The following is a 24755-nucleotide window of genomic DNA, read 5'->3' as shown; positions in this document are numbered from 1 at the left end:
AACCAGCATGTTTTGGGGATGTGCGAGGAAACCGGATTACCTGGAGAGAACCCACGCAGGCCCAGGGAGGAGTAGAGATCTTTAGCTGTAAATGAGATAAATAATTGCCTTATAAATTAATGTGAAATGTATTCATCAACCAAGGTAGCTTCATTTGCCTTAGTTTGACAAAACGACAGACAGGGGGTGGCCAAGTCCGGTCGTCGAGAGCCCCTATCCAGTCTGTTTTCCATGTCTCCCTCCACCAACACACCTGAATCAAATAATCTGGATTAGTATGAAGCTTCTGGACAGCTGGCTGATGAGTTGATCATCTGATTCAGGTGTGGTAGAGGAGGGAGATATGCAAAACAGACTGGATAGGGGCTCTGGAGGACCAGACTTGGCCACCCCTGAACAGGAAATCTAAAAAACAACAAAAAGGACAAGAGCCATATCACAACAAAACAGTTTTATATAAAACATTTTAAATGGACAGACAATAATAAACAAAAACCATCAATGGCAGTCAAACAGGGTGCAAGGGTTGGGGTAGAGGTCGGAGGACCCAAAAAATCTGATGAAGAGGGGTCGCTTTTAATTATCACTAGAAAAGAGTGGCAGGGGGACCATGACAAATACAAGCTGCCATATTTTTTTCTTATCTACAGCTTGCCATTCTAATATTCTCTAGCTCCTGACTGCCAGCTGTCATCAGTCTTGGCTTTAATTTAAATAGTGAGGAATGCGGAAAATGTCTCAGACGTCAAATACGAAAGACACAAGATTCATGCAAAACGTCCTTTTTTTTGTTACTTGATACGTATCGCTCATGCTGGTTTATCCATGCCTTGGCTGACTGGGCCCCAAAAGTATTTTGCAATTGCTTAACTAGAATGTTGAGGACTCGTCAGCATCTTTGGCTAGTCCATGTTGCTTTGTGTTTCAACCAGCACATACTCTAGAGTTGAATGGAAATATTTATAAAGATTAGTGAGTCATTAAAAAAATACACATACACAGTTGTACCTCTACTTAACAAACATCTCATCATATGAAGAATTCAGTTTACGAAACACCTCAATGGAAAAATCGCAGGAGAGGAAAAAAATTCAAGTTACAAAATGCAAAATCTCCAATATTCCCAGACAGCAAAAGGTAAATACGCTTGTAGTATCCTGGAATTTATTTTCATCAATGGCAATTGCTGTTGGATCCATAATTCACTAAATGTAACAAGTTTGAGTTTTGAGTTCACGCACCTGTGTACCGTATGTTTTCTCAGCTGTCAAATGTTTTCCTCCTCCTCCCTCACCCACCACCTACTTTACTTGGCAAAACATTTCTATACTCTAATGGAAAATGTCTTTGCATGTCTTATTCATTTTGCGGCTTAATAATGTTTTCCTCTTTTGTTTATTTCACATAGTTTTATCATTTTTAAAGGGTTTAAGAAGTAGCATTGGGAACCTTGAAATGGATTAGGACATCTAAAATGCCACTCTACTTGGGAAAAATTTACGTTACGAAACCACTTCTGGAATGAATGAATTTCCTAAGTAGAGGTACCACTGTATATGAAAACGAACAAAAAGTAAATGACAAATCTGTCACATTTTACAAACAATTTGAAACAACCTGATGTGCGCAGACTTGCTCACTTGAAATGCAACTTTTTCTTGAAATGCAACATTGTACTAAACCAAACTAGCACTATTGAAGGGTTCACTTAAGTCACCTGAAAACGTAGAAATGAGCCAAATAACATACAGTATGTTGTATTGTAATGTACGGTAAAATATCATGCTAATTCATCCCAAAACATACAAACAAAAAAGTCCGATAGTTTTACATGCATACCTTTAGTTCTCTTCTTGGTATGATTATCTATATAGGTTCACTTGGAATAAAAATTCAAAAAAAAAATGCTTGAAATGGACTCACACATTTTAGGAGGAACAATACTTGCTGATATAAAAAGAACACAAAGTAAATATACAGCAACATGATCATCAAGGATTATGACATTAATAAAGATAATATATCTATACATATTCCGAAAAATGTGCTTTCTACAAATCTTTGGAACAAAAACAAAAGCCACATTTGGAAATATAGAATACAATAGTATCGAAATATGCACAATAGTAATGTTTTGCATTTAAATATTTTTTCTCATTAATGCGAATGAATCTCTCTCACAATTACCTACTACTTATTTTTCAGGAAGACTTAATCAGTGTTGGAGTTGGTCAGCAGTAACAGAGCTTTAGAGAAAACTCTGATATCTACATGGTGAATATTTGACATAGTAGATTTTATGCAAAGAACAAAACCCTACACAAATGAACACGCTGTCAATAGTGTCGCACTTTTGCATGTAGCAGCGCATGTGGCGTGTAGTGACATTCCATGCCAGAACTATTGTATTTCTGTGGAATATGGCCAACAGGCAAAATAGTGCATGTACAGATGTGTAATTTCAGGTCTACTATATGGCCTCAATATCTTCTAATGAGGGTTGAGTAGAATCTCATAGAAAATGAAACTGTAATTAATAAAAGCCAAACTGTATTTGCTTGAAACTAACTTAAGGTTTGAAAAGCAAAAAAATAAAAAGAAAATTGGTTGTAGCCTTCACTTAAATAAAAGCCATTCACCCAAAAAAAATTGAAACAAATTGGCGCAGCTCATATAATTGCCTGTTTTCCCCCCTCAACTCAAGTAGAGTAATTACTTTAACTAGGTGTCTAATGACAAGGCAAACATTCTTCTGCAACAAACACCATGTGGATGGCGAATATGGCAGCTCTTATGGAAACATTTGAAGTAGAAATTTAAGAGTAGATGCTGTTTGGCTTGCAATTTAATATTATCCTGAAAATGAAAGACACCTGTTGTCCAGAGACAGAGCAACATGAGCCTAACCTTCAGTGAGTGCACCTGTATAAAACAATATTATATTTTCTTTAATACATATCTATCTTAATATAACATCAGGTTTTATTTGCAGATGCAATGTTTTTATCTTTAAATGAAGCAACTGATACCAAAGAAAAAGCCTTAACCGTAATAAAGTATCTGCCATTCCAATAGTTTAAAAAAACTACCCTTACTTGACTAAATTCTGGAAAGAATACGTTGAGACGCAACCAAGGTAGTGAAATGGAGCTAAAGGCTGAGCCCCCAGGACTACAAAAAAAGATTTAAATTCCAATGATTATAAATTTGGTAACTTTATCACTAAACTAATTCATTTGCATATCATAATTTAAAGGTTCACCATTTCTGTATATACTGAGAAAACTTGAGGTAAGGACCAGTGGGAGTGAGCCTCCCTCCTCAGCTTTCAGTCGTTTCTCCAAGCTGCCATGTCAGTCTCTCTGCCAGCCAGAGCACAGTGGGGGGATCCTCTCTCTCTCTACTATCCAGTCACATTTAGGAACAATCCATCATTAAGCGTTTTCTAGCCTCCGACTGTCACGGTTGAGTTTGGACGTACGTACACGCCATTCTCAAAAATGGCTGACAAAAGATTCAAGGTAAACGTAAACAGCCTTTGGAAGAACTCTGGGCTCCATCGCAAGTCTTGTGCGGTTGAGTGTGGAAGGACTGAGAAGCGGGACTATAATACAGGCGTGCAATAAGGGAAGGTGGCTATTTTTGCCGTGTTTTCTTTTTGTAGTGTTTCTTCTCATTAGTCTTTGATACAGCATTCCTCTATTTCTGTGTGTATAAGAAAACATGGGCCGTTGGTGGGATGGGAACTTTGCATGGTGGACTCCAAACTGGGTGCAGACCATTTTCACAACAACAGATGGAGCACTTTCCGAATAACCGGCTGCAAGAGCTCCTGCGAAACGTAGTGTCTTAATAAGGGGTGAATCTACTGTAGCCCCCCCTATACAGCGTGGCCTGTGAACAATAACAATTATTTAGTAAAGTATAGGTTTGAGGGAGACAAAGCATAAAATGCAAATGAATAATATAATTTTATAATGAAACTCAAACATCAGACACTACATTTTCTAAGCAGTCAGATTGTGTATTCAATATATTGAATATATATACAAATCTTTTCAAATATATACTTGTGATTTTTTTTAATTAATATTAAGTTAATCATTGTTGTTGACAAAATCAAATAATTTATTAAGGGTAATTCAATTACACAATCCTTTAAAATAATTTAGTACTTACAGTGAGATTCAAATTTAAATTATTATAAAGTTTGATTGTATAAGATTTTACTTACAACATAATTTAATATAAACAACTAAAACAACTACTGCGCTTCATGCGTCTTGCTAAATTTTGGACAAAGAATGCACTCGACTTCACTTTTACAAATGTTTAGATTATTTGCTATAATTTGTTAAATAGATTGAAAAGCTTAATTACCAATTTTGGTTGTCTTTGTTGAGGAAATCACTATTAAGTTGCACTGGACAAAATTGCTGAGTTCGACATTATTGGTTTCAAGAGAATTTCTTACCATAGCTCCAACACCGTAGGCAGTGGGAGCAAGTGCAGCATGGTAGGGGTCAGCTGTGTAGACTCGGCCATAGCTTCATGAGGGGGAAAAGCAAGAATTCATTTTCATGTATTTTTTTCACAAACCAACACAGTAAATAACCCAAAACAGCTCACATCAGCACCATGATTGTCTACAAAGCCTGACAGTAGACATTTTTTAACGGATCATTTGAGAGCAACGATCCCCTAATGCAGTTAAACCACCCAACCACCGGTTCAGAACCCACTTGGTGCCAATCCGCGATTCGCTGCCAGAGATGCTCTCGGTCGTGTCCGAGTACAGAAACCCATTCAAATGTGTATGTCGGTTGCTTTCTTGAGGTTTACTGAGTTTTGGAACACCAATCTCCCACCACATTTTCAACTATAGAACAACTGTATCAATCTCACTCACCACTTAACGAAAAAACATGCATATTTCTTGTGCAACAAAGAAAAACAAATGCAATTGTGCTTGGGACATGTTTCTCTTGCCGTCATGTTGTGGTGCCCTCGTGTCTAAAGCAGTTTTCTTACAACCCAAACCCCCTCCACTTTAGTCTTTAGTTGTCGGGCAAAAAGGTTGGGGACCAGTGGTGCGGGTTTAGAGCTCCCATTTGTTAAATTATTACATGAGCAGGTGTGCGGACTCACCTGTCACTGTAAGCTGCTGCCGCCGCCGCCGCTGCTGCTGCAGGTGTCGCTACGGCGGTCGGCTGTGCATAACGGTACGTAGCGTAGCCTCCCTGCGATGAGGCAAGAGAAAGAAGGAAGACGAGGGTCGGGTGTGTGGCAGACAAAGAGGCTTGTTAAACGATGGGAAGTGAAGAAGTAACAAGTGAACTATGGGGTTACAGCATGAGGAAAAAAATGAAAGATTAACAAGCAGACAGTCAGCAAAAGCCTAATCTGGTGCAGCATTCACAAGAATGTAGCTCAGGCTCTAGGTGGCTTGCTCCCTCCATGACTAACCCCCTTAAAAAAGACCCCACTCATACCGCATTAGGTTGGGCATGGACAGAGAAAAGCTCAGGATATGTGACACTACAAAAACAAAGTTAAGGAAAAGCAAACGGATGAAAAGAGGTCATTTGCACACTAGACAAAAACACTACAGTTGTGCATTTCTCAATCACACACACACGCAGAGATAAAGCAACCTCAAGAGGCCCAGCGACCAATCACAGACAACATGCTTTTCTCGAGACTCCGATATGAACTTTATAAGGCCAAACATCCCTCCATCAATACAGACTGCTGCATTCTAACTGAAAGACCAGTAACGGCAAAGTCCCCGCATTCAGAGCACGGCCGTTTGCCTCTCAAAGATTTTAGATTGGACACGCGGAGGAGAGGAGAAGGAGGGGCAATGACAGAATTTCATACAGGAAGGAATTGAAGAAGAGGTTAACTGAGAAATAATGAGGAAAAGATAAGCTTGAGAAATTTCAAAAAGATCACTTAAATGTGAGGGTGAAGGAGCCTAAGGCTTGGGGTGGGTCAGCCTCTTAACTACATTACATGTGCATGCTGACACTCATTATAGTTAGCATGCCACACAGTGAAACACGGGGAGACTCCTGGAAGGGGTCTGAATCAGCTGATCACCTGAATAATTACATAGCACCTTTTAATGTCATCATCGCACTCAATTCTCTCCCTGCCTTGACTTCACTAGTGGATCTTTTTCTTAAATGAAAAACATATAGGGCTTCAACAACTTTAGTATGACTATGGATTGTTTTTTTACTTTTTTTTCTATTCTTAAAAAAATGTTGAGGCTAAATAAAAGGCAATTATGTCCTGTTAATGGACTCCTACATGCTTTAACATCTTAAAATGCAATTGGCATTATCTTCGTGTTTACTATTACATCAATACAAACTGCTATCTATAATTTCCCTCTAGATATAAAAGATCCTTTTAGGAGATTCATTTATTTAAATAAATGAGTAAATTAATGAGTAAATCAATGTGAGGTCTAAAAATACATGGGCAAAATACCCATTCACTAACTTTAAATTTCAGTTAAAGTCAGGAATGCCAGCATGAAAGGAACATAAAAAATCAAGGTTGGAATAAACAAAACATAAAGGTGGTGGCAGATGCAATGCCCTCACACTACCATAATGGTGTGTACTGTATATTTACCATTTATCTTCCTCTTTCATAGCCATAACCTTAACCTACAAATTTTAAACATATATTTTTTGTTCGGGGTATCAGATATACAAGATATATATGCTCATCAAAGCCAGAGCTTTTTACGCCATTTTTTATCATCCAAAGTTTCTCTTCAGCATGGTGGCAAGCATAGAAAATATTTACTGGGCTAAATTCTTTTCCACTTGCCGAATTCTGCGGGACAAATATCTGCATATCCCCAAATATAGGAAATGAACCTATAAACGCTGCATTTTTTGTCCTAAAAAGAATATTCCTGTAGATCATCCACATAAATAGCCACTTTAAGCCTTATGAGAAATATTTTCTCCCCCTTCCGTAACTCCACCCTTGTCAGAATTCAGTGAGTTAGTAGAAGACAGAAAAGGCATCTCAATCTCAGATGGTAAAAAAATGTCTAGCAGCACGCAGTCATTGGAGGAGACGAGGAGGATGCACACTGGCTCTCTCATGGAGAGTGTCAACCCTACCTGAGGCAATCTGCCACTAATGTCCTGAAACACTAGTCTACAGAGAGAACAGAAACAACTCTTGTCAACCTGTTCACACACACGCACACACCATTACGCACTCGTAATTGTAATGGTACACAACTCACAAAAGTACAGAGGCAAACCCTACAGGAAAAGACTCCTTAATATGCACGCATTATGCGCAATTTCTTTGGATGGCATCATTGCCCTTTATAGAATGAGGATTGGAGTCATGTTGAAAACACTCAAGAGTACATGTCTTGATGGGTTTGGTCTGTACCATTGTCACACTTAAAAACCCACAAGCAAGAAGGGCTGGAACATAGGGAAGAAAGGGTGAGGGAGCCTGTGTCTTCAAGCTTATACTTACATAAAGATCAGCAGCACTGTAAAAACCATCCTGATAGGCCATCACACTGAGAGAGAAGAAAATAGAGAAGAAAGGGGGAAACAGTGGTGGGGGGTGGAAACAAATCCGGGGTAGATTTTTTGTAATTTTTTTTTGTATTTTTTAATAAATGGTGTGATGTGCCACCACGTGGCCAATGTAAGGAGAAGGTTTTGTTTCCAAAATAAGTTGTGAAAAGGTAGAAGAGAAAGAAAGGTGAAATTAATACACACCGTGCAACATGCAAGAAAAACAATACCACCTCAATGTATACCAATGAGACACTAGTGTTACTTTAGCTGCTCACTTTACTGAGCACCATATTTTATAGCAGTTTAGCGATACATATAAAAAAGTTGTATTTGCACTCAGCAAAGCCACTACATAAATTAATAAAATATTCCCAGTGACATTTTGTTGAAACATGCATTTAATTCTAGGATTTGGCAATGAGAGGTGTTCACCCAGGGTAGGTGGGGATTGCAGGTTGTGGCACAGCCGCTCTGACCGCACTGTAGACGGGCCGTGCACGACCACGCAGATGAGCACCGCGGAAGGCTGCCGCAGCCGTGGAAGCAGCTGCGGCCGCCGCTGCCGGATAGGGAAACCCTGGCACTGATTGAAAAACCAAGCAGAGTTTCGAGAGAATCAACATCAAAAGTCAAACATGAAATATCTCAAATCATCAGTTTATTTTGAAATAGGATCATTTTACCTGTGTAGAGCTCAGGGCTGTACATGGCTCCCATTACAGGACTTAACTTCCAGCCGGCTATAGAAAACATTTATCACAAAGTTAATTTCAACAAAATCACTGAACAACCACACACGTTTTTGTTTTTGATATAAAATGATACAATGGACCACTTGGTAAACACTAATACCTACCCAAGACTGTCAGAAATGATTATTTTTGATCATATAAATTAGGTTATTTATTGTTATATTACTGTGGGAAAAATGTCGCTGTAAATGTGAATTGGACCCAAAAAGTTGGACTATTTTGTATATTTGGAACTGTATTTTTTATAAAGCAAAAGCAGATGTTTACGAATAAAAAACAACCACATGGATGGACATTTATCAACACCCATAGCACCAACAGAGCAAATTTAACACCTTGTAAAGTGTCAGTCAAAACTGAATGTTTTTCAATACTTATAAAGTGTTTAGACGGCTGTGAATTGTCAGTGTATATGATTCATTTCTAAGTACATAGTGTATATGACTGATTTAAAAATACATAGTGTAAAAGTTAATACCATAAGGCAGAGCTGCAAGACCCTCTCCGTTGGAGTACGGTGTCGTCAACTTCTTGTTGGTCATCACTCTTGCTGTAGCATTGTTGACCTAAAAGAGGAGAAAACATATTGTTCACTGAATTTGAACCCATTTGTAAAATCAATACTAAATGTAGAGTATTTCAAGTGAACTTTGAAGTGAATTCAATGTCATGAGTTGCATTTTATTCAGTCACAATTGTCTCTTGTATTGGTTAATTCTGTTGATGAGCCCTAATGTAATTGATGCATGCATTTTTTTCTTGAAGGAGAGACACTTAAAACAAGGATCCTGTCAAGTAGTCAAGCAGTTTGTACACGAAAAACACAACCAAAAAGGCACAAAAAAGCAATTATTTCAGAAAATACAGCATTCAAAAAAGGAAATCCATGATTATTGCACGGCTATACCTTTGAAAAGGGAAGGGGGGGAAGAAGGTGAATTAAGCAGCAGAGTCATCAATTGGGCACAATGCAAAAGAAAACAAAAAATAATTTTACCACAAAAATACATACAGCCAATCAAGAGCATCTTACATCAGCAGAGGTGAGCACGAGCCATTAAGCAAACATCGAGGCAGCAACATAGCAATCCAAAAAAGGTAAGCAGCCACCCGTTCGCATTGTACAGAAAAAACAGCAAGAGGGGAGACAGAAAGGTAGAGGTATGCAGGTGAAGGAGCCAGTCCACATGAAAATACACAGAACATATACAAAGTAGAGAGAAGATGAAACGTCAAAATGTACAAAAACTACATAGACATGGAAGACAGATCACGTGGTGAATGAGATGTTGAGGGAGAAAGAAAATAAATATGAAAAAAGGTGGTGAATGCAAAAGTCATTCCAGAATGGAGGGGAAAAAACAAATAAAATAAAAACAAACTGTTGTGAAACACTGCCAGGCATCCCAGTCAGTGCCGCACGCCAGATAGACCTCGTAGCACACAACCAACACACACCATCAGAACCAAACCGGTCAAAAGGGCAATCAAGGAGATCAGGAAAAGAACACGGGGCTAACTCGTCCATTCAAAAAGCCTTTAAAAGCTCTTCATTTAGTAGTGGACTCAATTTGAACGCACCCACTTTCTGTCTACATCTCATCCTCGTGTCGTCCTTCTATAACTATCTGCAGGGTAGAGAGGGGATACACACAAAGTGATGATCAGCTGCTACATAAAATACACCAGCACTATCCGTTTCACTACAGCTAACGAAACATGCTTCAGCATGCTGTCCCACTACAGTGCCACAATGCAGATACTAGCTGGAAAATGAGAAAGAAACGACAGAATCAAATGATGTCATACAAACGCTGAAACAGAGAGCGAGAAGAAAGAAACGAGTAAACCATGCAGGATACACAGCTCTGGAGATCAATGCAGTTAGAGAGGTGACTGGAATGAATGCATAAGAAGTGCTGCAGGTCATAGTTGTTGCACTTGCAGATAGATGCAGTACATTCAGTTACATAGGTGGCCTTCATTATGCCATGCGGTCAATTGCTAATCTCCCAAACGTTTCATTCTCCACCTCCCGAAACAATCACAGAATTAGCCAATCAGGACCTCTCAATCAATCGCCCGGGGCTCTCATTTGGGTGCCTTTTATTTGTTCCAATTGGGGCGGATGAGGTGAGGGGGGGAGAGGTTTCATTCAAAAGATGATGCCATGTACACAACTTACCGTTGGCGGGGGAACGGCGTGAGGACACGCGAGCAGTTACCGTGGAGACTGACAACAACAACATACAAAAATCATCAGGGAAATAGAGAAAATGTGTAAGAAAGAAATGATGAGCAAAGTAAATAAAAAAAAGGAAAACAATTGAAAGAAATCAACGGTTATAACAAATCACCTATTAAAGAGGAAAAAGGAAGTGATGTCACATGTAAACAGTCGCCTACATCGACCAAGCCAATCCAGCCACTCTAAAACCACGACACACACACACAGTCATTTAATTTAATTAAATTTAAGTACAATAGGAAAACTAATTCAAACACTAATTGGGGAAGGAAAGTAGTATAAAGTTTCAAATCATTCTTATTTCTGCTCCATTGTGATTTAGATTATTTGACAGGACAGAAGAATAATAATAAACAGGTACTTTGGGGGGGTAGGAGGCGGTGCATTGTGAGGGGGGGGACACAGACAAAGTGACAGACAAATTGACTGGCATGGTGAAGAAGAGTGGAAAAAGAGGGACAGGAAAGGGGGGAGATGATAACGTGCCTTCCACTTGTACATTTAGTTACAACCATGCAAAGGAGCTCTACTAGTTGAACAAGTAGAATATACGACAAAAGCAAAAGGCAAATGCATTTCAGCTTCAAAACAACTTGCCACAAAAAACCTGAGCTCATGCTGGCAACGGCAAACTAAAAATAAAACCGCAACCAGTTTTTTTTGTGGTGGATGCAACACTGTGTCAGACAGTCTTTGAAAGCATCATACAGAAAATGACACCACACCTCTCCCATTTCCAAACACTGGCCCTCGCCATGCATACAGCTTTTAAGAACCAATGTAATTAACACCGTCTGACGTCATGACCCCATCCATGCAGCATTCATTAAACTCCAACACCAGCAAGCAATATTTTCACTAACGGCTAATAACTAGCCCCTCCACTCAACCAGAACACAATAATAGCCACTCATTGTGTCAAGGATGGAGTGATGATGGAAATGTGCAGGGAGGAGAAAAATAAATAAAAAAGTCCTCCATGCTTGCGAGAGAAGCGGATATCATCAGCCACCACGTCTCCCCCCTGGCCATGCCTGTCGTGCTGCCCCCATCACCCAGCATGCTTTGCAAACCACACAGCTTTAAAGAAGTGCATGACATTGAACAAGAGGAGCAAGAGTAAACGTCAACGAGAAGTGCTGTCCACGCAGTAGCCAGCGTGTGCACTGTTGCACCATGCTAGAGTGAAGGCAGACGGGTTAGATTTGATCACGCGACAGCCACCCGGAAAACGCTAAATGCTTCATTCTCATTGGACATGAAGGGAGAACAAAGGGAGAAAAATGACCGTCTAGAAAATGAAATACAAGAGGAAGGTACGGTCAAGTTACCTCAATCTTACGTCCTTCCACCAGTGTACCATGAAGTTTCTCTCGGGCCCGCTCCGCATCGGCACTCGTCTCGAATGTTACGAAACCGAAGCCCTGCAAGGAAGGATTTGAGGAGGCAGCTTCTGAATTTGGTCTTTATTTTATAGGAAAATCAACAGTGTTCCTTCTCGTGACTTACCTTGGAGCCTCTCTCGTTAAAAATGATCTCCACATCAAGAATCTTGCCATATTGCTGCAACAAAAGAAACAGGAAAAATCTCCGTGACCAAAGTGTCATGGTTCCGTATCTCAACACGAGGTGTCAGCACTGTTCAAGCATAGGGTGGAACTGGCTGTGTGCCAGAACAGAGTCATTGTTGCCAGTATGTCTTCTACATGTATGCGCGTGGGCAGATGTGACAAAGGACACCTCTCGTTTAAACGTTGAAAAGGCACACGGACTAAAATGCGGGGTTATTGGAGGCAAGAAAAATGAAGGAGAGTTTGGAAACAAGGTACGGAAACATGAATCAGCAAATAGGCCGGAGGATTCCAAAGTGATTTGTCATGTGGTGATGCAGAGTGGAAGGGGGGGCGGGCAAAAAAGGGTGAATAATTCAGACTTGCATACCCCAAACATCTGCCGCAGGTCAGGGTCTCGGAAGCGGAAGGGAATGTTGGACACGTGGAGGCGTTTGGGTGTCCCCTTGGCGTCTGAATCATCTCCGATGCTCCCCCCGCCACCTCCTCCTCCTATGCCTGACTGGCCATCAATCTGAGAGGAGCCGTCTGACTGTTGGGCAGACGGAATGAGGGAGAGAAGAGAACAGAAAATTCAGTACATACATGCATTTAACTATTTACCCATGCATTGTTGTCCCAATGTATAAAGAATAGTAAATATCGCCTATAGTCAAACATGACAGATTTCATTAGGAAATTGTAGATGAGGCACAATTCAACCAGGTTTTAGCTGTGTTTTTGTGAGTGGGAAAAAAACATTAGGTCAGACCTGATATTTTGACAACAATGAGAGCAAAATAGTGTTGCGTATATGAGAGAAATCACTATAAGAATATCTCCTTTATTGAATGTTTCTGAACAGAAATATGATATATGTGTGGAGTGCTTATGTAGTCATCTTTGAAACACATCTGGCAGTGTCTGCATTATGATGAAAATGGGTAGTCAGCTACTAAGTGAAAATTTACTCTGTTCAGCAGTCAGTTGATAAAGTTCATTCAGCAGGTTTGCCAACATGTTTGTTGTTCCTTTTGCAGTTGGCATCTCATGTGAACAAATAATGAAAGTTTTGCTAACTAACACCTTAGCCCCCTAACCCTATGCGAAACAGTGCGTAACATGTATTATCTTTTACAGATGATATCAATTCCAGTCAAGTTAGGATTACTTTTATGGCTGAAAATTCACAAAACCTAACCTTGGTTCTACATTTGTCCACCTTACAGTGAGGGATCTCGGTTAAAGTACGCCATTTTCATCTTATAATTAAAATGGGCCCATGTTACACTACTTTGAAATAAGCACAAAGTTGAACATTTTGATAAAAATGTAGTCTTGGTTTTTTTTTTTAAATCTTAATGTGGAGACCTTTTAAAATCGTTTTAAATGCTACTTCCACCACAAATGGCAAATTAGGAATTACCATGCGTGTCTGAGCTCTACTATTTACTAGAACCTCATTACCATTTACTTTTACTGCTGATTGGCTAGTTGAACTCGTAAAGCCTCTTATTGAGGCATTCAGTTCCAAACATGGTTTCTCGCTCGAAAAAGGCTATTCGTAACAACACTGAATGCTGCATTCATCTCATCTCATTTTCTGAACCGCTTTATCCTCACTAGGGTCGCGGGGGTGGTGGAGCCTATCCCAGCTCACTTGGCGCCAGAGGCGGGGGACACCCTGAATTGGCGGCCAGCCAATCGCAGGACACAAGGAGACAAACAACCATTCAGGCTCACACTCTTACCTAGGGGCAATTTAGAGTCTCCAATCAGCCTACCATGCATGTCTTTGGAATGTGGGAGGAAACCGGAGTACCCGGAGAAAACCCACGCAGGCCCGGGGAGAACAGGCAAAGTCCACATAGGTGGACCGACCTGGATTTGTATCCAGGTCTCCCATTGTGAGGCCGACACGCTAACCATTCGGCCACCCGAATTCTGCATGGCACTAATAAATTGAATCAGGCTTTTCTAATTCAATGCAACAGAATATGCCCCCAGCGTCTTCATGTCACGGGATGCAGAGAAGAAAAGGGAGGCTGACACTCACTTGGCCACTGAGGCTGTTGACAACGTTGACTACACTGTTCACTGCTCCGCCGGCTTCCACGGGGCCCTGCACTGCACCCGCTGCGTACAGGCTACCACCGTAATCCAAGGCAAGACCATTCTGGGGAGGAGGTGGAGGAGGAGGTGGGAAAGCTGCGAAAGCCTGAGGTACGAGTCCCTCCTGACCAGCAGTATTATCCTGGGAACCCTGTGAGAAGTAAGGTCAAAAACTCAGTCAGCTACGTTCCACTGTCAGATCACAAGACCGGAATAATATGAATTTACACTCAACCTAAATTGGTAGTATTTGTGTCCCCCACTTATGTTTGAAATACTTCTAAGCGTCTGGATGCTCATATGATGAAATATTTACAGCACACATCTATAAATGAGGGTCACATGCCTTCATGCTCGGTGTCGTACAATCGTGTGCACCGTGCCAGCACACACACTCGCCAACGTCTGTACATGCAGACCACCTTTGATACGCAAACACCCACACATCTCACGCAAACCCGCCAACTGTTAGCATGGAAGCTTGCCCAAGTGCTTGTTAGTGGTCTGGAATACACTTGCAAAAGTTACCGTGTGCGTAGGAGAAAGAAAGCTGGGAAAAAAGACAGGCTATGGTGAGCGCACACTCTGAGCTAGTGGCTGTGAGATGGTTACCCTAAATGGTCGCAGCCTTGGAAATGGACAGCAAGTGTTGGAGGGGGCACAGAAGGTGATGACTGACTGAAGTAGTTTGGTGTGTTTGTCAGCTATGCGGCAGTGACGAGAAAGCAGTATTTACAGCTCTATTTTTAACTACCCACCATCTCGTACCCTAACATAAGGTCATCAACACTGACTCATATTTAAAGGAGAAATATGTAATCATTCATTAAATAGCCATAATATTTCAATAGACATTAAAAAACATGTTTTTTGGAAATAATTCGAACATCGTTCTCAATGGCTAAATAATTTTTTTTGCATTTTAAAGTCAATTGTCAGGCCGAAAAAGTTACTGCTTTGATTGTGTTTACAAAGGTTGTCCCCACCTTCAGTGGTAGTCAAAAGTTCTTTTGACAATTTGTGTGACTTTTACACAAATTCACATTGACATCAAGAATGCTCAACTTCTGAGACTGCACTGTATTTCCATTTGAGTAAAAAAAATCATCTTTATCTACAATCTGTCCTTCCGTCTCCTTGTACCTCCATGTGGCCCTCCTACATCTAATTATCCTTCCCATTCACCACCGTAATGAAATTATCCTTTAAAAAAAATTAAGTTATAATGAGTGTGGCCCTAAGATCAGGTCATATGACAATTAGTTTATACCCACTTGCCTTTCACCTCAAATATGACCAACAAAATATACACCAAGCTCACCTGACATCTGGTAGTTTACACTCAGTGTGTGCGTTTTGTGTGACAGGCTGCACCGATGTCCATCTGAGTAGCACAATAGATCTCTGTCCCTTTGGGAGCATTACAAGTGTGTGGGAGTGCTTGTATGTACGTGTACGCACGCGTGTTTGTGCATGTGCCATCTGTCTCACATCGTTTGACCTTTCTCGGTGACATACCTGTGTCACAAACTATTATTTCACTGTCAACCAATGGGCTTCAGACACAATGCAGTCACGAGGGACGACTTTCACTAATTATATTTCTACTACATATCCTCTATTTCTCTCGCTTTTAGTGTGAGGACATCAGTCTCTATTGCTTATCTGTCTTATATTACCTTGGTGTGGGTGGTTGTCATAGCGACGCTGCTAGAAACCACTGCGGCATCATTTACAATGTGAAACATGAGCCTTTTTCACACTAAACACACAACAGCAAAAAGTCACTACATGAGCACAAAATGTAAAAAAAAAATGTTGGCAAAGATCATTTACCTGTTTAGGTGTATTCTATATGAGTCTATAGAACTAGAAGAGTGATTGATTATAATAATTCAAGTAGATACGTGTATGTCATGTATACTGTAGCAGGTCACAAACTCTGCTGCACATGTGACTTCCTAGATATCCCAGAAATGATACCGGATCTCGGCACCATATAACTACAGGCACCAGATTACGGATTAGCGTATATTCGAAATGATCCACATGCTCAGAGAGCAGCTGTGTGTACTAATTTAACTCCTGCTGCTTAATGGACACCGTGCAATCATGTCTTATCCGGTTTTGCATTTTAATGAAATTCGAACAACAAATAAAGCCAACGTGCATTGTTACAGTAATAACATAACATTAGCTATAGTTGTGCTTTCTTAATAATTACAGCTTTTGGCCATAGACCACAAACAAAACAAGAAATGCTGATGTGTTGACCTTCAGAAATTGAATTTTTTGCAAGAATTCAAGTCATGAAAATGAGAGCGGGAAGGACACGTCATGTGGGTCACCCGATGAGGACTAGGTGATAGAGATATAAACGAGAACGGTGAAGCGTTAAAGGGAAAGTTGATGACGAGGTTTGGCTCATATGATGAAAAATGTTTATGACATCAGAGAAGGACAATTTTGTGTGTTGTTCTTGTTTTACTAAACAAAGATGTTCTCTATTTTTACTTCATTTTTTTTCTATTGTTCCAATATTTCAATTTTAATCTAACTACATATACAATGTACTCTACTTCCGAAATATGTATATATAATTTTATCCTTCCTTGTACAGTTTATCTGTTGATTTCACGAAGGGGTTGTGCCAGTCAGTCCACTTTATGTGGGTTAAACAGCCAAAGTTATGTTTGCCAGAGAATGGGGATGTCACTTGCACACAAATTTAGGGGCAATTTATATTGCTACCATGCATGTTTTTTTGGATGTAGGAGTAAACCGGAGTACCCAGAGAAAACCCAAGCAACATGCAAACTACACACAAGAAGGTTGGAACACACGACGCACGAGCCACTTGCCCATCACTCCGCCGATATAGATCATGTTACACATAAATGTAAAGAAACAACAATGGGGAGTAAGATCTTGGTAACAATTGGACAGAGCCAATTCATTTTCACACCTACTGGCTAAGTGAAAGTTTTTACAAAACACCCCGAGACACTGTTTAATTTGTTGGTAAAACCACTCTCTGAGAGACTGTGCTGGTGACTCACAACTCATTTGACTAACAATGACTCAAGCTTGAACAACCTGTGATGCAGAAATTTGGCCACATCACTATGGAATCTATTATGTGACATGACAAGGGCCTTTGGAAAGATCTTGCATACAGATTAACAGTATTAGCTGGGAGGAGTAGAATGGACAGATTAAGGTATGGATGTTTTTGTGTGTTTGTTTTTGCAGAACCAAAATAGAACTGGGAAAACAAGCCAAAAAAGCCTTGTTTTTTGTTAGGCAATAAGCCTTTTCAGTAACAAGCTTTTTCTCTGTATCTTTTCTCTGTATCAGCATCTTCTTCTGCTACCTGAAGCACAAAGTCAACAACCAATCCACCCTCTATAAAAATAGTTTGTGCCAGGCAATGTGGGTTACAAAAACGCTCTGGACCCATCAAGTCACGGTTCTTTTTCCAGCTATAAATGGCCAGTGTGATTCACATCACCTGAAAAAAAGTCATCCTAAAGACAGTAACACAAAAGACAGAAAACGCATTCCTGTTGAGGCAAATTTTAAAGAGGGCATCTGTGTCAGTACTCAGATTTGTGGACGCAATGTCTGTGTCCATCATCAGTGTATAGTGCCATGTGCATACACATCCCCCTAGCATTAGTGCATCAAGGGATGTGTAAGTGTATGCCCTGATCAGGGAAAGCAAGCAACTCTGAGCGGTAGCTGAAGCTGGCTTACTTTCGGGTCAGTTGGCAGCAGAAAGTGTGTCTGAGGAGGCCATGTTATAAAATACGCTCGTGCACAAGAGTCACCGCTGCACTACAAAAGGGCGAGCAAGGCGGAGATGATGACACGGCAAAGATAGGGCAGCACCGGGTTATTTCATATGAAGAATGTCATTTGATCATTTTACTTGGCTGGGACATTAATAGACACGCTAATTCAACAAGATGGAAGATTTAATTGAGCTTTCTGGATTATATTTAGACAGTAGGGACAGTCTTCAAAGCAATGGCTTTCTCATTCTGTAAGCCAGGGGTGTCAGACTCGGGTTCGGGGGCCGCTTTAACGTCAACTTGATTTCACGTGGGCCGGACCATTTTAGATATATTTAGATTTTTTAAATATATAAATGGATTAAAATAACTGGATTAAAAGCCCTGAATATTCCGTTTTTATAGATCTAAAACAATGTTTATTTTAGCTTTTTATTAATATATTTTTAGATTTTACAAAATTATTTTTGAACTAAAAACACAGAAAAAATGGATTAAAAAATTACAATTATCGATTTAAAAAGGGGGAAAATCAGTAAATTTAATATACATCTATACTCTTCTATTTAAATTGATCCTAAAACAGAAAGTCGGCACTCATGATTTACTTTCCCGGGCCACACAAAATGATGCGGCGGGCCAGATTTGTTCCCCGGGCCGCCACTTTGACATGTGCTGTAAGCCGAAAGTACAAACCAACCTGTATGCTGGCGATCAAATAAAGAAAAGGAAACGATCGCTGTCTGAACAACTTGTAGAAAAATTGTGTTTCGAAGTCAATTTAAACAACATTTAAAAAACATTCAGCTTTTATTCCATCAAGCAGCAATGTGGAATGAAAACACGTGCCCACTGCCCTCTGTGGAACAGTTTGCTCACACCTGCACTAGCAGAAATAATCCTAAAAAGTGAAAAATAATACTTGTGCTAAATCAGTCAGATAAATACAGTAGAATATGCAAGTTTTCAGCCGTTAATGTAATGTTGTGGGGACAAATTTTGGCGGTGTTGGATGGCTGATGTGTGCAGGTAATCCCGTTACTGTCAGCTGCCAGAATTTCAACGGTCGCCAGAGTCACACTAATGTAACAAAAAGTGCAGTATGATGTTTCCCCTAGATGAGGTGCTTGACTTAAAACAGCCTTTCTGCTGCATTCACATCACTCAAGTTTTATTCTCATTCCGTGATGCATTCCCATACAAAGTTAATGTAATCGTGCATTGAAGGACGACAGGGGCCCTGGCGACCAGCGATGCGCGTCGTTGCAGGTTTTACCAAATAGGTCCTGCCATGTCACGTGATGAATGTTCACGCAGCAAGAAAATGGTTAGGGTTTATCTTCCGATTTCAGGGACAGTAAGGAAGCAGCCAATTAAAAAGATTTTCAACTGCCATGTAACTAGCTGCAGGAGCCAGAAACCTGTCTCGATATCAGGTGAAGAAAAGCTTAATCAACGATATTAAAAAAAAGGACTCTGAGAAGAAAGGTACAATATTTTGAAAAAAGACGTAAAATTACGAAAACACAGTCGTATATTGTAATATTACAAGATTAAAGTTATAGTATAGCTAATAGTACGAAAAAAATCTGTAATGTTATAAAATGTAACAGAATTATCTTGTATTTTGCATAAAAGTTGTGATATTATAAGATTAAAATCCTCAACTTTTGGCAACCAAAAGTCTGTATGAACACAAAACTGCTTTTAGCGAAGGGTGAGTAAGGCATTGTGGTGCGATGGTTTAACTTTGGTGAGTGTGCTACCAACTCAAAAGGCGTTTAAGCATTCTGCATAATGTGCACTAGACCAAACTTGATAGGGAACGCCCAGATCTCATGGTTTTACACCACAGAGTAGGTTGCAAATGATAGACTAAGACTAAGTTGATGTGGGAATCTGGACACCCAGAAAAAGTGTATTTCTTAGTTAAAGCATGGGAAAATATGACCCCAAGATTTCCCACCTCAAATAAAGATAAAATATTTACAAAGAAACAGATTAATATTCTTAGCTCTGACTACACTCTAGCAATCATCTTAAAATCAAGATGTATTTGAATGCAGGGCCCTACAACACGTGAATGCCCTGTTTTGCCCCAAGGCTTTACAGCATTACTAGCAAGGCTGGAAACAGCTGGAAATCCGTTCGCTAGGTGTCTACAGCATACAGATGAGCCAGGAGACAACCTCTTATTTAATTATTCTATCCTACACCACTCTTAATCTACCCCCAATCTCCACCCCACCCTTCATGCCACTGTTTTCCCTTTCCTCCCACGCGCCGATTTGCTTCTTTACGCTTCATAAAATCCAGACGGGACCCTCGCATACGTGCCACCCCCATTGGAGTCCATCAAGCTCGTTTGCTTCATAGCAACAGTATTTTAGCGACGTCCTGGCCCCCCTTCCGACAGACTTCTCCGACTCCTTATAGGGTAACATGTCTGCTTGTCAAATTAACCCTTCCTTTTACAACTAGCATTCCTTTTCCTTATAAAGGTAGGTTTATCTCTAGAGTCACCCCCCTCTCCTTCTTCCACATACTGTACTGTAAATGCGTGCAGGTCTGTACACACCCCATCAGCTGCCCCCGCCGCCCTCTCTATTAATGGTCTGCTAGACTCCACTGCAGCAAAGTATGAATGAAAAATCAACAAAAAAAGCAAGGTATAATATTTGTTTGCCTTACTTATTAATTGCTGTCTAGTGAAAACAAACATGCAGGTGAACAAACAAAATCCACTACCTTTGCTTCTTTTAATACATAACTATTTTAAATGATAATAATGGCAGCAGGCTGCTTTGCGGGGTTTTTTTCTTCCTAAAAATGAACACAAACGAGGAAAGAGCAGTGTTCTCAGTGGCATCATGCGAGAAGTCGGCTAAGGGAACCCCGATTCATTTCAAAGCTGCGCAGATGCCTCACTGTGTGCGCTTTTTGGAGCAGTTAGAGAGCAAATTGCTGCAAAGGAGTTCTAAACATCTATGCTGCGCCGTGGCAACCGCAGCCAATTTTTGCTGCTTTAAAAAAAAGAATGAGGCAAAGAGCAAAGGTGTTTATATAACATAGCGGTGAGATCGACGGTCTCCCTCACGCCTCGAACCATCTAACAATCTGTGCAAAATGAATGACTCATCCCAGTTGCCTAGGCAACACAGCTCATAGGGATCATTTAGAGACCATTATTGTTAACCCTGCAAAGAATCAATAAGAAGATATAGAGGAAGCGTGCATGCATGTGTCGATGTACGCGTGGCCTTGTGTTTGCAGCAGGTAGGCGTCTCTCCCTTGCTTTAGGGCATAGGTGGGGCTTGAGAAAAATATTTCAGCAGTGCAGCCCGTCACCTACTTAAACTTTGTCAGGCACAAAAAGACAACATTACATTTTGTGCCACTGAAGTACAAACAAAACTACGAAGTCAGCATTACACTAAAAACTCAAAAAGGAGCAAAGTTGCTTTTGGCCAACTGTATCCTCAGCAAGTCATCCCTGCATAATGTTTGCCTCATCATCCAGCAGTCTTCCCTTGCCAGGGGTGGCCCGTCACCTTTTCCAAAATAATCAATTTCCATCCTCTCTCTCTCTTTATATCCCCCCTCTGTGCACCCCATCCCCCGCTCTTCCAGGGGCTCTTAAAGGAAAACATTGAGATAACAGCTGCCAGGGCCCCAGGGAGAGCAGGAGGGAGAAAAGAGGTCAAACAGTAAAGAGAGCAAGGTAGAGCTGAAAAAGGAGAACACACGCGATGAGAAACTGAATTAGGAAACACATGCACAGCTCTAACTCAGCAAATTAAATAATAGGAACGCTACCAACTTTTTGGGGTGAAAAGTGCATGCGACACACGTTATTCAAGTGGTGATGTGAGCAATAGTGGAAGAAAGAAGGGAGGGAGAGCAACTGTTCTGTGGACACCTGTCCCTTTTGCTCCTAGGCACGGGTGATATACACAGACAGCTGCAGGGGCAATAAAGACCACTTTGGCTCTCCCCCTTATTGCTTTCAGAGCCCAGCAGCCATGTGCCGAGTTTATCGGCGACGACATCCGCAGCATCCAGCCAACAGCACTGTACCGATCGCATAGATTCCTCAAAGCATACATAATACATGGCGGAATAATTTCTTGCAGGGGCTGCTCTGATGTTCACATTGCGTGCGATTCTAGCTCTGGGCAGAGGAACAGATGCCACAACAACAGCGTTACCATCAACGTTAGCCACTTGAGCCGAATTTCACCATCGCAAACATTTAAAATGGCAACTTTCTATATTTTTGGCATGGGGAATAAATTGAGAGAGGAGCATCGGAGCAAAAGGGTCAAGTGGAGTCCTCGTCGGTTAGTCATTAATCAGCACTTTATGCTTGATGACAGTCCTGCAGACTGTGGTGTATTCACAAGCGGAGCGGCTGCAAAAAGAGTCATCAAGCATCCGTGTACAGGCATGGACAGCAAGTAGGATAGGAACTCACCGACAACACGGAAGGGTAGTAGAGTCCCATCATCGTATTGTGAACAACACCACACTGTCGTCTCTCCTCCACCTCTCTCACTCCTTTCGTCTTGTCACGCTGCCTTGCTTTCTCGCTCTCCCTCCACCGAGCTCGTGTCACCTCACCACCTCAGTCTCTTCTTGTCTGTCTCAGAGATTCAAAATCTCCCTCTCTCTGCCCCCGCTTGCTGGGTCTGCGCTGACAGCTTTCCTCCTCCTCCCCCTTCACTGCCTCTTCCTACAGCTTCTGTCCCTGTCACTTTCTCTAGCTCCCTCTCTTCACTCCCCCTCTCTCGCTCGCGCCCTCTTTTCCTTCTACACGGAGACTTCTGTTTTTGCTGCTGTGCCCTTGCCTGCTCATCTTTTCGGTCGCCGCTCGCTCGCTCACCTCGAGAAAACATTCCCACCCCTCAAACAACCCCACCCCCCTGACTCAGTAACACCTGCAAACATGCCCCTCCCCGCTGCTACTCATTACAACCACTCTCTTTTACTTGCTGTACCATCATTCTCCTTCTCCCTGTAGGCGAGCTAACTGGGTCTGATGGCACCATTGGAAAATAGTTCACATTTTTCCCTCTCTCCACAAACCATACAGAAACAAACCTGGAAAAAACAGCCTCTTTTGGTTCAAGTATAATCGTCTTTATTGTACAGCAGGGATCGGTAAACTATGTTTGGCTACGGGGCAGTTTTTTCTCCCTGACCTGAGACGGTTTTATGGATAACTGCAGTTTCAATGGACAAAATCCTGGGCGGAGGACCTCTAACCCACTAAAATAAAGGTTTAAGGCTGTTTTGTGTGTCTCTCACCAAATACAAAACATCCCCTGTTTCTTGATTACACTTTGGTTGGTGATTAGAAATTCAACTAATACAACATTTTTATTTGAAGAAACGTTTTGTAATTTGTTTCCAGCAAAGGTCACAGAGAGATATTTTTACTATTACTCAAGAGCACACCAACTAGGCCAGACATGGGCAAACTACGGCCCGCGGGCCATATACGGCCCGTTAGGCCTTTTAATCCGGCCCGCCGACGTTCAATTTTTCTTTTCTTTTTTTTTGCGGTGAAAATACAGGAAATCATTGGATGACCTGCATGAGCAATTCTGCCGTCAGTTTTGTGATTTTGGAAAAATTGACAGCTTGTGTCATTTCCTTTAGTCCTTTTTTTCTGTTTATGTTTCATATGTACTGTTAACGGATGCAGTTTTTATATGTATCGTATCTTGTGCTGACCCGGCCCGCCTGTCAAATTTTTAAAGTCAATGTGGCCCCCGGGCCGAAAAGTTTGCCCAACCCTGAACTAGGCTATGATCTTACCTCAATCAGGTCAGTATTTGTCTGAGTAAAGCAGATGCTGCTGTTTCATTATCTTTATAAATTTGAATAAATGTTGTGAAATCTGTGGTCTGAGGTTTTTTTCTATTTTATTTGTCACTAGCACATATACTGGATACATGATTTTTATTATTTGTGTATACATGTACAGTGCTTCCGCTACTTATGAAATTGGTTCCAGAGGTGCTTTGTAACTTGAGATTTTAAATACTTCTCCTTAAATTGATAAAAGTATACCAATTTGTATGAAATATGTATACAAATGTATGTAGGTATGTATGCAAAAGAGAGAAATGAAGATTTTTAAAAATGATTAAGGGAATTGCGAGTGGCAGCAGAGTAAATATACGTACACACGCACGTAAACACACAACAACTTAAAATTAGGTTACACCCACTCAGTAAAACTCAAGAAAGAGCTCCATGACTCGCCACCAGCCTGATCTGATCAGCCATGCTCCCGGAAAAATATGAAAAAGTACCCACAAAGACGGCTTTTGGACATATGGTCACGCTCATGCTCCGTCAGTGGCCGCTACGCCATTTCGGGCCGGCTATGATGTCTGCCTGTCGTTTTTGGGTCGGGCTGGCATCGTGATCCCCTGTCGGACCCAGTGGCCGCTAATCCACAAGGGGCCGTGCTGGCAATATTGTGTCTACAGCACGGTAACCTTGATTCCGGCATCATGGAGACGACGCTTCCTTCTAACGAATGGGAGGCCAGCGAATGTGAATAACAAATCACTTTAAATATGGCTTAAATAAAGCCCTTAACCGCTCAAAGAAGTAAAGAATGAGTTAAAAGCACAGTTCGTTTCACCATACAGCCAGCCTGCCAGATTATGTCTTTCTTCACAAGTCGAGCTTCTGCTGCTTCTCAGGGCTATTTT

At 41.0% G+C, this 24755-nt stretch overlaps 1 protein-coding gene across 5 annotated transcripts in view; it reads right to left on the bottom strand.

Annotated features, from left to right (window-relative positions):
- Positions 1-436: 436 nt before the first annotated feature.
- Positions 437-24755, bottom strand: part of rbfox2 (RNA binding fox-1 homolog 2) — a 32302-nt gene continuing 7983 nt past the window's right edge. Inside the window, exons 3-14 of one of the 5 annotated variants that reach the window (XM_077604875.1) lie at positions 14178-14384; positions 12513-12674; positions 12081-12134; positions 11903-11995; positions 8802-8889; positions 8255-8311; positions 8137-8154; positions 8004-8103; positions 7522-7567; positions 5149-5240; positions 4475-4547; positions 437-3894 (exon numbers count right to left, since the gene is read on the bottom strand). In XM_077604875.1, the coding sequence (XP_077461001.1) occupies positions 3850-3894; positions 4475-4547; positions 5149-5240; positions 7522-7567; positions 8004-8103; positions 8137-8154; positions 8255-8311; positions 8802-8889; positions 11903-11995; positions 12081-12134; positions 12513-12674; positions 14178-14384 (1035 nt within the window). In that variant the 3' untranslated portion in view covers positions 437-3849. Of the gene's footprint in view, positions 3895-4474; positions 4548-5148; positions 5241-7148; positions 7186-7521; positions 7568-8003; positions 8155-8254; positions 8312-8801; positions 8890-11902; positions 11996-12080; positions 12135-12512; positions 12675-14177; positions 14385-22501; positions 22881-24755 lie in introns of those variants that run through there. The other 4 variants (XM_077604876.1, XM_077604874.1, XM_077604873.1 and 1 more) reach the window with 4 other exon arrangements.

Source organism: Stigmatopora argus, chromosome 7 (assembly GCF_051989625.1).
Source record: "Stigmatopora argus isolate UIUO_Sarg chromosome 7, RoL_Sarg_1.0, whole genome shotgun sequence".
Taxonomy (NCBI): domain Eukaryota; kingdom Metazoa; phylum Chordata; class Actinopteri; order Syngnathiformes; family Syngnathidae; genus Stigmatopora; species Stigmatopora argus.
This window is presented reverse-complemented; position numbering and strand designations above follow the sequence as displayed.